The sequence below is a fragment of the Spinacia oleracea genome, chromosome 2 (genome assembly GCF_020520425.1).
Source record: "Spinacia oleracea cultivar Varoflay chromosome 2, BTI_SOV_V1, whole genome shotgun sequence".
Taxonomy (NCBI): domain Eukaryota; kingdom Viridiplantae; phylum Streptophyta; class Magnoliopsida; order Caryophyllales; family Amaranthaceae; genus Spinacia; species Spinacia oleracea.
The window spans coordinates 29,886,378-29,900,043 of NC_079488.1; the positions used below are offsets into that span (position 1 = coordinate 29,886,378).

Genomic DNA, 13,666 nt, shown 5'->3' on the forward strand with positions numbered 1-13,666 from the left:
AGGAGGGGGAGCCATTTGCTCAGAAATGGCTTGCTCGGCTGCCTGCTGACGCTTCCAAGCTTTGAAGGTACTGGCGTCGAGTACCTTCGCCAACCAAGACGGCATATCCACTTGGCCTTTGGAGGCATCGTCCAGCTTACCCATGGCCTCGTCTGAAAAAACAAAATAAAGACATTAGTGCGGTTTTGATTAAACAGTGAAGAAGTTGGAAGTATAGATACATTACCTCTTGGCATATACGGACACAAGCCTACAGCCGAGAGGAAAATGGAATTGCAAAATTGATCCAGATGAGGCAACCACCCCTCGGGTATGTAGGCCGTCTTGTCCTTGATGACGAGCGGCCTGACCTTGAACAGCGACGAGATCCGTTCACAGAGCTCAGCGGAGACAGGAGGTAAAGAAGCGCCTTTCCCAACCAAGTTGGGCTTGACGTTCCAGCGTCTCATCCTCTCACACATCTCCAGATTGGTGGTTTTGATAACCACCCACTTCTTCCTCCACTGATGCCACTTAGACGCCTTCCCCATCACCGTCCGATAGGCCCCCTTGTATGTAAGAATCAGCCAGCCCGCGGCGGCTCTCGAAACTTGGGACATAGAGGCGATTCTTAGGAACGCCGGAAGGGAAGGGGTGATGCCTGCAAGCTCGCAGCGAGCAATATAGCCAAACACACCCGCCCAGGAGTTCGGGGACATTTGGCTCAGGCCAATATTAAAGCCGTCCAGCAACTCCACCACAAAGGGGTGAGGGGGGAATCTCATACCCAGCTTCAGAAACGAGCCATAAACGGCGAACTCTCCTTTCACCAGTCCAAAGCTGGTGCAGTCCATGCCAGCCGGCATACGAAATTTGTACTCCGAACCTAGATTCAGAGACTCCCCATAGGCCTTCCCCTCGAGGGTGAGAAAGTTCAGCCACGTCTGAAGTGGAAAGATGGCGCTGGGATGAAGGTGACCTTCCTCCCCACCTGGCGTACTAGCCGGCGCGGCATCGGTGCTTTCAGGGACGTCCTCTATAGGAGAAGAGGATTCTCCTTCGAACTGCTCCTCGCCTTCTATTCGCGCCATTAAATCCTGCAACAAGCCAAGACTTGTCTCAAAGCAGGGAGAAACTTGAAAAAAGAAGACGTCAAAGGGACAAGATGACACCCTCAGTTTGACGAGACCCATGCATGACTAAGAAGAGAATTCGGAGGAATCAAAATCAACAAACACATTTTTCCAAAGAAAGCATTTACCTGATAAATCAAAAGAGAGTTTGTGAAAGAACTTGGATGAAGAACTGCAAGAACACGACTTTGAAGATCGTGGCGGTGCTACGGTGGATTTCGGTGGATGTAAGACGCCGGAAATCGCCTTCTCCTATTGCTTTGAAATGATCACTGGAAATGAGGGGGAAAATCACTCAAATTGGCCACTTATTTATAGAGGGGTAAGAAATGATTACCCCTGCTACGCGTCATCACCTCGTTGGACACTCCAAGAGCAGTGAAAACTAACGTCTGTTTTCACTCCTCATGAGGGGCAAATGATGTGGGCTTGAATATATCACCCACAAAGCCCAAAGAGGCAGCCTACGACTCATACTGATCAGATGGGCTCAGACCTAGAAAGAAGGCCCAAAATCCTGGTACCCCACCAGAATAAAGACAGAGCCCCATTTGGCAAAGCCCATTCTCTTTGAAAGCCGGTCCAAATATGGAAGGTCCATCATTGCAGGCCGAAGGCCACGTGTGCTAAATCCCCAAGGGGCACGCATCCCACAGCTAGGGTTGAGGGTGCAGTCCCCAAGAAACCCTAGCACTATAAATAGCTCAGATCCCAAGGTAAAAGGGCATTCAATTCTTGCCCACCAACAACTAATTTACCTTTGATCTGCCTTCTCTCTACAAATTACTTATCTCTCTAGCTTATACTTACTTAAGCATCGGAGGGAATATTCCTACGGGAATATTCTTGTTTTGCAGGTTGCCAGAAGTTCGTGCCAAGTCATACTTGATACCTCCGAGGAGCGCGTGCCACGTCAGCACCGTAAAAGATCCCACAACACTACCCACGGTACGCCTCCCTACATGCAACAAGTTGTGCCGCAATTCACTCCTCATCAACCTCACAACATATACCCACAAAACACATATTACCAACACCTCCAAGCTAGCCTCCCCGAAACATTCAGCCCCCTCGTCCCAGTGCTCAACAGCATCTGTGAAAACACTAACCATCAACTCCGACAAATCATGACCATGATAAATAAAATTCCGGGAGTACCAACACCAATCAAAGAAGTCAGCCTAGACAGTTATGCCGACTCACCCTATGCCGATCCCATCGACGCAATCGACATCCCGAAGTGGTTTAGCCCACCCAATATGCTTATGTATGACGGAACAACCGACCCAAGGGAGCATATCTTAACTTACAAGCAGCGGATAATGACGATCCTAGTCCCCAAACACATGAGGGAACCTAGTCTTTGCAAAGGGTTCGGTTCGACACTGATTGGACCCGCCTTGAAGTGGTTAACTAGCTTGCGGAACGGATGCATCACCTCTTTTTCTCATCTTGACAGCATGTTCAATCAGCAGTTCGCCAGCAGCAGGTGTTTGGGGAAACAAACAAGCGACCTATATTGCGTGGTTCAACGTCCGGATGAACCTCTGAAGGATTACAAAACTCGGTTCATTAGAGAGAAGGTGACTGTACCTCAATGTGACGTCCCAACAGCAATCAAAGCGTTCAGACAAGGACTGTATGATGAAACCGATCTTTGGAGGGACCTGATCAAATACCTCTGCAAGACGTTTGAAGACGCTCAAGCCAAAGCAATGGCCCAAGTCAGGTTGGATGAGACTCTCTATTCCAGAAAAGGAGCTAACGACTACACCAAGATGGACAGGCGATTATCCTACCCCATGAGAAACAATGATCGTCCTGCCCCATATCCCCGACCTCAACATTTAGCAGTGGTGGAGGACGACGACGACTCCGACTGGAAGAACAGTCCAGACCTGCCCCCAAGGATTAACGAATATTCTTTTTGTGTTGACATTGTAGGTTTGATGAACCACCTCTTGAAGATGGGAAAAGTAGTGCAACGGCCGCCGAAGTCCAGTAAACCCGAATCAAAGAAGGATCCCTCAAAATGGTGTGATTTCCATGCCGACATAGGTCACACCACCAACGATTGCGTAGCACTACGAAGAGAAGTAGCCTATCTGCTGAAGAACGGATACCTCAAGGACGTTATGTTAGACAAAGCTCGTGGCGTCGTCAACAAAGACAACTCTAACTCTCCATCTCGACCTCCTCCACCTCCTCCTCATACTAAAACTGTAAATTTTATTGCTGGAGGTTCTGACATTTGTGGTTTGACTTATTCTGCAGCGAAGAGGCATGCTCGAGAAAATGAAATAGACAGACCGGTCCGAGCCGTAGCCGCGAAGTACCTAACCCCTATATCTTTTGATGAATCTGATGCAGGGGACATCTCGGATAAACATCACGATGGCTTGGTGATATCCATCCCTGCTGGAAACTGCATGATCAAACGAGTCCTAGTTGACAACAGCAACTCGACCAACGTGATGATGCTCGACGCTCTCAAGGAAATGGGGCTCAACCCAGACACAGATGTCGTCAAAAAATCCACCGTGTTGATAGGATTCAGCGGCGAGGCAAAGACCACCTTTGGAGAAGTTACCCTACCCGTTTATGCCTAGGGGATCAACCAACAGGTAAAATTTTGTGTTATTGATTTCCCTTCATCTTACAAAATTATCTTGGGCAGGCCTTGGATTCACGACATGAAGGCCATCCCATCGACATACCATCAAGCCATCAAATTCCCAACTCGATGGGGGGTTCAGGAAATCAAGGGGGATTAGCAAGAATCCAAAGAATGTTACAAGGCGGCACTAAAACCCTCAGCCACCAATAAATCCTCTCTATAGCAACTACAGTCCAGTTCTGACCCAGCAGGCTACAAAGAGCCCAAATCCGAGCAGCTTGATGAAGTCATCTTGGATCCTGCGAAACCAGAACAAGTGGTCTTTATTGGATGCGACGTTCCTGACAACATGAGATCGGAACTCACCACGTTTCTCAAAGCCAACGCAGATTGTTTCGCATGGTCCTATGAAGACATGCCGAGCATCAGTCCTGATGTCATCACTCAAAAACTAAGTGTTGATCCACATCACATGCCCGTCAAACAGAAACGACGAAATTGCGCTCCGGAACGCAATCAAATCATCAACGACGAAGTCCAACAACTATTGGACACCAGAAAGATTAGAGAAGTCAAATATCCAGGCTGGCTAGCCAACGTCGTCGTATTCAGGAAGAAGAACGGGAAATGGCGTGTTTGTATAGACTTCACCGACATCAACAAAGCATGCCCCAAAGATTCCTTTCCCTTACCCCACATGGACGCCATGGTTGATGCTACTGCAGGGCACGAAATTCTCACATTTATGGATGCATTCAGTGGGTACAACCAGATTCTGATGCAGCCGGAAGACCAAGAGAAAACCGCCTTCATCACGGAACGTGGAACTTACTGCTACAAAGTCATGCCGTTCGGTTTAAGGAATGCTGGTGCCACCTATCAACGTCTAGTTAACAAAATGTTCAGAAAACAGCTAGGCGACACAATGGAAGTCTATATCGACGACATGTTGGTAAAATCCAAAAAAGCTTCATATCACATATCGCATCTCCAACAAGCTTTCGACGTACTAGGAGAATACAGCATGAAGCTAAACCCCACCAAATGCTCATTTGGGGTCTCCTCTAGGAAATTCTTGGGTTATATGGTTACTCAAAGAGGCAGCGAATCTAGTCCAGACCAGATCCGCGCAATCATCAACCTACAATCACCTCGAAATCAAAAGGACGTACAAAAGTGAGCAGGCACAGTGGCTGCTCTCAACCGCTTCATCTCCAGGTTGTCCGACAAGTGCAAATTATTCTATGACATCCTCAGAAAGAACGAGAAATTCAGTTGGACCGACCAACACGAAGCTGCATTACAACAACTCAAACAGTATCTGTCGAACCCTCCGCTACTATCCAAACCAAAAGACATAGAGGAACTACATGTATACCTTGCAGTTACAGAGTCGACCATCAGCGCAGTACTAGTACGAGAAGAAGACGGCAGGCAACTACCTATTGACTACGTCAGTAAGTCTTTACCTAGCGTCGAAACAAGGTACTCTCACCTCGAAAAACTTGTTCTTGCTTTAGTCGTTGCCTCTACTAAATTACGCCCTTATTTCGAATGTCATCCCATAACTGTCAGAACTAACTATCCCACGAAGTCAATCATGAGGAAACCCGAATTTTCTAGCAAGATGTCCAAGTGGGCAATACAGTTAGGTTGTTACGATATTAGGTACGAACCTCGCACAGCCATCAAGTCGCAAGCTCTAGCAGATTTTGTGGCTGACTTCAACCCAAGCCTTCAGCACGAAGTCGACAAAGAAATCAACATACTAACCGATGGTGGACTCTCATCGACATGGACCCTGCATATTGACGGTTCCTCCAACATACGGGGGACAGGTCTAGGCATTGTGCTAAAGTCGCCACAAGGGGACACCATAGTACAATTTGTCTGTTGCGAGTTCAAAGCTACCAACAATGAGGCGGAATACGAGGCTTTTGTCTTAGGTTTATCACTAGCACTTGGCATGGGTATCCGCCGACTTGAGGTACGTTGTGATTCATTATTAGTTATCAGTCAAATTAACAGTTCGTATGCAGCGAAGGACTCAAAGATGCAGGCCTACTTGGAGATAGCGAAAAGGCTCTTCAACAAGTTCGACTCATGCACCCTACAACAAATACCAAGAGATCAGAACACCCAGGCTGACGCCCTAGCCAATCTCGGCTCAAACATCAAACCCAAGCTCACTTCCATCCCCGTAGTCCACTTAATGTAACCAGCCATCACCAAAGACAACCTACCCATCACCGAACAAACTCCACCAATCCAAGTGCTTTCATGGAGTGACCCCTATATACACTGGCTCAAACACAATACCATCCCACCTGGAGTCACCCACGAAAAAACCTTCCGCATGAAAGCTTTCAGATTCATCTTAATCCATAGGGTACTATTCAGAAAATCAGTTGCAGGACCATACCTGAGATGCTTGGATCATTACGAGATCGAGTCGACACTGCGCAACATACACGATGGCGAATGCGGAAATCACGCCGGAGGACGAAGCTTAGCCCACAAGACTCTTACCATGGGATATTACGGGCCCACCATGAAAAAGGAAGTGCGACTCTTGCCAGCGGTTCGCATCCATCTCTCACCAACCTTGTGAAGTGCTCCATCCCATTTGGTCTCCCTGGCCCTTCATGAAGTGGGGGATGGACATAGTAGAACCCTTACCACAAACATCAGGGCAGCGCGTCTTCATGTTGGCAATGACTGATTACTTCTCCAAGTGGATCGAAGCGAAAGCATTCAAACGATTTCGAGATACTGAGGTCATTTCATTCATCAAGCGAAATGTCCTCAATGGATTCGGCATCCCTTCCGAGATCGTCTGCGACAACGGTTCTCAGTTCATCAGCAACAAAACCAAAGAATTCTGCAGCAGATACAACATCACCTTACACACCTCAATACCAAGGTACCCTCAGGAAAATGGCCAAGCCGAGTCAAGCAACAAAATCATCATCAACAACCTCAAGAAGCGCCTTGACGACGCCAAAGGAAGATGGACCGACGAATTACCTATGATCCTTTGGGCTGACAGGACAACACCCAAGACGGCAACTAATCATACTCCTTTCTCCTTGGTCTTCGGTTGTGAGGCAATCATTCCTCCTGAAGTCGAGCTCCCCACAGCAAGAAGCAGTTTCATGGCCCCAGGAATGAACGACTCAGTCCTGGCCTACGACATCGATACTGTCGACGAACTCCGAGATGCAACATTGGTCAGGATGGCATCCTACCAACAAGCAGTCGCGAATAGTTACAACAAGAATGTAAGAGCTCGAGTATTTCAGCAAGGAGATTGGGTTCTGCGCAAAGTCTTTCCAAACAAGAAGGATCCTCGACATGGCAAGTTAGCTCCGACATGGGAAGGTCCCTATCAGATTATAAGACGGACAGGTCATGGCGCATACGAGTTGGTTGACAGAGACGGTACATCTATCCCAAGGAGTTGGAACGCAACACACTTGAAACTGTACCATTTCTAAACACTTGGAATCTTTTCTTTTTTCTAGTTTTTCCTAACATACAGGAACTCTAGCATCTATCGCCATTATGTCGACACCCCTAAAAACGGTATAGGCATGACGTATTACGAACCCGATAACATCTCGGACGCCACCATGGCAAAACACAATTGCAAAGACAAAAGAAGTTAAGCCCCTTATCTGTGTCTTTTTTACTTCTTCCTTTTTTTTAAATCATATCATTATCATACTGACTTAGGCATCGGAGGGCCGTTGGCTCCACCAACGGCCAATCTTCACACCATTGTCTCGTTTTGCAGGTAACAACACGATGCCAGCATGAACTTACACCTAGAAGGAATAGCAAACACGTGTACACTTCTTCTAGTATTTCTCTTGAACCGTTTTTCTTTTCCTCTCCTTGTCGCAACTTCGTTTCATTTCACGTTGCTCTATACTGACTTAAGCATCGGAGGGTTGTTGGCTCCACCAACGGCCAACCCACACGCTCTGCTATGTTGGCAGTATGATGCTCACATGATGACGGATTCGACAAGGAGAGGGTGGATGGATTGAAGTTTACAAAACAGAGTACAGGAAAGCAAACTCGAAATCATACACACATATTCAAGGAAACAACGCAAGGAAACACTGAAAACTTTTTTCATGTTTCTCAAACATACTTGTATACATTACATATTACAAATCTTACATATTACAAAACACAATTTAGGCCATGACAAAAACGCATGTACATTACGTACACAATGGAATACAGATCTACATTTTTTGTCTACAGTATACATTTCGCAGCATCTCGCCGACAGGCTGGAGGCGTCGCCAAAGTCAAACTCAAGGTACGTGCGCAACCTGCAAAACAAACACAAACCCGGAAATATTTTTCCCAAACACAAGCATTCAAACCAACCAAACCTGGAAATTAGAAATCCACACATATTTACATGTCTTGTCCCCTTGACAAGCCCAAAAACACACAAAAGGCTGCCGCCATTAAGACGAACACAACCAATATTTTTCCGACCTTTTCATAGGCCAAACACAAAAACATTGTTTAAAAGAACCATTGTTTAAGAAAACACCATTGAAATTTTAAGGAGGGGGGACAGAGCTACTCCAGAGGGTCTGCTGGACCTGCATTCTCCCCTTGTTACCGTCTTGGCATTGGGGATGGTTGTTGTTGCACCCTCCTCAACGTCTTCCTCATCGCTCACGGCACCAGGGGCGATATAGTCCTCAGGGAATGAAGCGTTGAACTGGGCAATATCTTCCTCAAGAGTCTAGTTCACATGTTTGCCCGCCTTGAAGTCCTCCATCATCTCAGCTTTCATCTTCCAAGTGTAGTAGCCAGCACACTCGAAAATCCTCGCCTTGACTTTGGAGAGAGACGTCTTCAGCTCGTCGACCTCAACAGCTAACGTCTCTTTCTCGGCATTCAACGTTGCAATCTCAGCAGCCCCCTTTTCTTGCTCCGCCTGCAGCGCCTCAGCTCTGGCCGTCGCCTACTTGGCCACACCGCCAAGACGACCAACCTCCTGCTTTGCTTTCTTCATGTCGTTTTTCATTTTTACAATTTGATCCTCTAACATTATGACATGATGGCGTGTAGCCAAAGCAGATTGCAGGGCCTATGGTAAACAGGAAAAGAAAAGGAAGTCTAAATCATTGAATGATGACTCAAGGACGGCGGGCAATAAAGAGTAAAATAAACAGAGTAGGTCATACCTTCCAAGAATCCGAGACACTCTCGACAGTTGCAGCAACTGGGGACAGGGACTCTTGACGCTCTCGGCTGGCCGGCATCCATAGGCGGTCAACCTCAGGCCAAAGCTGGACTCGTGGCGCATCTGCCGACCCATAGTCGTCAGGAAACTCCACTGAGAGCTTCCTCTCCCGAGAAGGAGGCGGCAGCTTTTTCTCAGCAGGCATGGACGACCCGGTCTCCCCAGTCACCGGGGCATCGATGGAAGCCTTTGGTAGCCTCGGAGGTGATATCAGAGTGATGGGTTTAGGTCGAGACACACTCCCCAGTGCCTCCAACCTTCTTCTCATCAGCGCATCCGCAGAGGGAGCCTTGCTAGAGCGTGTCGACGGGCCAGTTCCTGTGCAAAACATTTCGACGACATAGTCTCGTCACAATAGTTGTAACTTATTTTTTGTTTTAAAGGGCAACGAACCCAAAATTGTAAACTAACCCTAACACATGTTTACCTGTTGATATCGACATGTTTGCAGGCTCAGAAATTTCTTCTTCTTGAGAAGGTTCTTCACGATCAAACCTGATGCCGATAAAAGCTTTGTCCTTTAGAGGGACTCCCAAGAGAACTGCAGTCTTTTCTACAGCCTCTACACCGACTCCAACAGTGTCGAATGATGCACCTACAAAAGCAAACAAGTGAGACAAAGTCAATTCAACAAGCCCAAAAAACACAAAAAGCAACAATAAATACCTCTAGCCATCCATTCCCCCGTCAAGAAGTCGGAGTCGGGCCCTAAACTAGCCAACTCTACAAAAAATAATCGACCCATCCACCCGCGGTCATTCGACTTGTCCGCACCAAGAAGAGCCTCTCTGTCATCCTTGACATGCAGCAAGTACCTACCAGCCCCATAATTTTGGACCTTGTAAGTGTAAACTAGGTCTTCAACCCGAAACTCCATGTCCAGTTGGCCAACCAAGTGGTCAACCAGATGCATTACTCTCCAGACCTACGGCATTAACTGCGCAGGCGGCACCGCCAGGGCCTTCAAAACTCCCCGAACCAGTGGAGAAAAGGAATAAGTGTACCCAATTCTGAAGGGGTACTCATAAAAGCACACCCAGCCGTCCGATGTCCAATCGGCCCGTTCATCGGGCTGCGGCAACCGAATTACCGCCGACGGAGGGAAGCCACACTCCTCACTGAGCGCGGCCACATCTTGTTTCCCCCAAGTTGCCGGCCGAGCGTTCTTCTTGTCCAAGATATGGGTAGGGCTGAAAATCGGCCCTTCGTCCAGATCGCACTCCACAACTACCTTCTTGTTCTTTGCGCGGGTGGATTTCGTCCCCATTCGTTGTGACATAGAAGAAATTGAAAAGAGAAAAGAAGGAAAGAAGATGGAAGGGAAGCGGTTACCTGAGAAAGGGAGAGAGAAAGGCGCCGGTTGCTTTTTCTGGGAAAGAGAAGAGAGAGAATGCGGAAATGTGTGGAAGTGGTGAAGCAAGCAGGCCTATTTATTGGCGCAGGTGAGCGGTTGGTCTCTCCAAGAAAAGTCATCATTGCATTAACACCGTCAGCGTTGGGAGGATCAAGAGGCAGTTTCCACCCTTTTCTCGTAAAAACCCATTTCTCCTTTTGAACTTCCCGGAATAAATTCAAAATGGGTTTTGGGGACAATTATTAGAGGGAAAATACCCTCTTGATGACATGGGCAGACGTGGAAAATGGAGCCTACGTGGCTGCCAGCAGGGCGTGTGGTAGCGTCCGTCTTACTTGTTCTCAACGCCTGGAATCAGTGCAGCGGTTACAAACCGTTGATGAGCCAACCTTCATTACGCATTTATTACTCAATTATGTACAATTAAGTACGAAGGTTATATTCTTATTACAAAAGCCTATTAAATGGCTTAGTTGTGTCAGTTTGTATATACGAAATATCAAGCAATAATAGTACTCTCATTCCATGCTCTTACAACTTGCTCTCGTTACTCTAAATTATCTTGCTCAATCGATTGTTAGCACCATCATCAAGGCAAGTTCGTCTCTAAGTAGAATTTGCCCAAAACACCTATCATTGCATATAAAGTAGACGGCTCACTTCCAGACGACTCAAGTCTAGCCGCCAAAATCAAGAAGGAAAGTTCTTGGTTTGAATGGTGGAATGGAGTTCTGTATAAGAAATCATTTTCCATACCTCTTCTACGATGTGTCACTCCTGAGAAAGGGAATGAAATCCTGGACGACCTGCATCAGGGGTTATGTAGCTCCCATATAGGAGGACGAGATTTAGCTGAGAAGGCTCTACGAACCGGTTATTACTGGCCCACTCTGAGAGAAGACGCCTTGTCCATGGTGCAGAAATGTGACAAGTGCCAACGATTTGCTCACCTCATTCACAGGTCGTCTCACCCACTCACTCCCATTTTGAGTCCCATCCCATTTGCTAAATGGGGGATGGACCTGTTAGGACCATACACGGAAGCCCCTGGAGGCCGGCGCTATGTAATCGTTGCCGTTGACTACTTCACCAAGTGGGTGGAAGCGGAGGCACTCAAGAATATACGGACTTGTGATGTAAGGGCATTTATTCAGAAAAATATCATGACTTGGTTTGGAATACCACAAGCTATCGTCTTTGATAATGGGCCTCAGTTTGAGACACCTAAACTGAAGGAATGGTTAGCAGACCACGGCATACAGAGCTATTTTGCTTCTGTTGGACGGCCCCAAGCCAACGGCCAGGTTGAGGCGTTCAACAAGATAATCTCTAAGGGGATTAAAAAGAAACTGGATGAAGCCAAGGGTCTATGGGCTGATGAGCTGCCAAATGTCTTATGGTCAATCCGCACCACGGCAAAGAATTCCACCGGCGAAACCCCATTCTTGCTAGCCTATGGTGCCGAGGCCGTACTTCCTATAGAAATGAGTGAACCTACACTGAGGGTCATGCTATATGACGAGAATGCCAATTAGGAAATGATGAAGTTGGCCTTGGACTTTTTGCCCGAGGTTAGAGGAAATTCGGCACTAAGGCAACAGTTGTACAAGATAAGGATGGCAAGGGAGTACAATAAGAAAGTCTTTAAAAGAGTGCTTAAGGTAGGATATTTTGTTCTCCGAAAAATGGAGCCTATGGGACGAGCCAACGAGCAGGGCAAGCTGACGCTCACTTGGGAAGGACCCTATGAGATCTATGATGAAGTCAGGGACGTAACATATCGCATTCAAGACATGCAAGGCCGACCTATTCTGCGCAGCTGGAATGCAGACAACCTCAAGAAATATTTTTTCTAAAATGTACTCTAACTTCGTCTTTCATAGAAGGATCTGTTGCCTAGAGAACGACCTCTGACGGTCCTGATAGGGTAGTAATCTCTCTTCAAACCGGCTAAATTTGCCTTACAAAGCTATAAATAATACTACTCTACTTGTTTCGTACTATTTATTACTCGCACGTCGAATACTAATTTATCTAACATATGCATGCAAAAAGCCTAATCGTATAAAGGCCTTAGAAGTGGCCCAGATTAGCAACATTCCCAAGCCTAATTAATTGAAGCCTAAGAAGTGGCCCAGATTAGAACAAGTATAGGCTGATCAACTATCAAAATTCTAGAAATCGTTCTCTTAAAACGAACGTTTATTTTTTTCCAAGGCATATAGAATTACTCCTATATGCCGCGGCATAAAACATGCCGCTTCCATTTTAAGACGGGTGCAAACCCCCAAAACAACCATCGCTCTCTTAAAACGAACGTTTATTTTTCCAAGGCACATAGGATTACTCCTATATGCTGCGACATAAAACATGCCGCTTCCATTTTAAGACGGGGGCAAACCCCCAAAATAACCATCGTTTTCTTAAAACGAATGTTTATTTTCTCCAAGGCACATAGGATTACTCATATATGCCGCGACATAAAACATACCGCTTCCATTTTACGACGGGGGCAAACCCCCAAAACAACCATCGTCTCTTAAAACGAACGTTTATTTTTTCCAAGGCACATAGGATTACTCCTATATGTCGCGGCATAAAACATGCCGCTTCCATTTTAAGACGGGGGCGAACCCCCAAAACAACCATCGTTATCTTAAAACGAACGTTTATTTTTTCCAAGGCACATAGGATTACTCCTATATGTCGCGGCATAAAACATGTCGCTTCCATTTTAAGACGGGGGCAAACCACCAAAACAACCATTGTTTTCTTAAAACGAATGTTTATTTTCTCCAAGGCACATAGGATTACTCCTATATGCCGCGGCATAAAACATGCCGCTTCCATTTTAAGACAGGGGCAAACCCCCAAACAACCATCATTCTCTTAAAACGAACGTTTATTTTTCCAAGGCACATAGGATTACTCCTATATTGCACGGCATTAAACATGCCGCTTCCATTTTAAGACGGGGGAAAACCCCCAAAACAGCCATCGTTTTCTTAAAACGAATGTTTATTTTCTCCATGGCACATAGGATTACTCCTATATGCCGCGACATAAAACATTCCGCTTCCATTTTAAGACGGGGGAAAACCCCCAAACAACCATCGTTTTCTTAAAAAGAATGTTTAATTTCTCCAAGGCACATAGGATTAGTCCTATATTCCGCGGCATAAAACATGCCGCTTTCATTTTAAGACGGGGGCAAACCCCCAAAACAACTATCGTTTTCTTAAAACGAACATTTATTTTGTCAAGGCACATAGGATCACTCCTATTTGCTGCAGCATAAAACATGC

The 13,666-nt window shown here is 46.4% G+C and overlaps 1 protein-coding gene across 1 annotated transcript; it reads left to right on the forward strand.

Moving 5' to 3' along the window:
* The first annotated feature begins 2,239 nt into the window (after nucleotides 1-2,239).
* On the forward strand, nucleotides 2,240-3,721 carry LOC130467310 (uncharacterized). The gene is made up of 2 exons (XM_056835784.1): nucleotides 2,240-3,170; nucleotides 3,387-3,721. Exons 1-2 carry the CDS (start codon nucleotides 2,240-2,242, stop codon nucleotides 3,719-3,721), a joined length of 1,266 nt encoding a protein of 421 aa, XP_056691762.1.
* The last annotated feature ends 9,945 nt before the right edge of the window (nucleotides 3,722-13,666 follow it).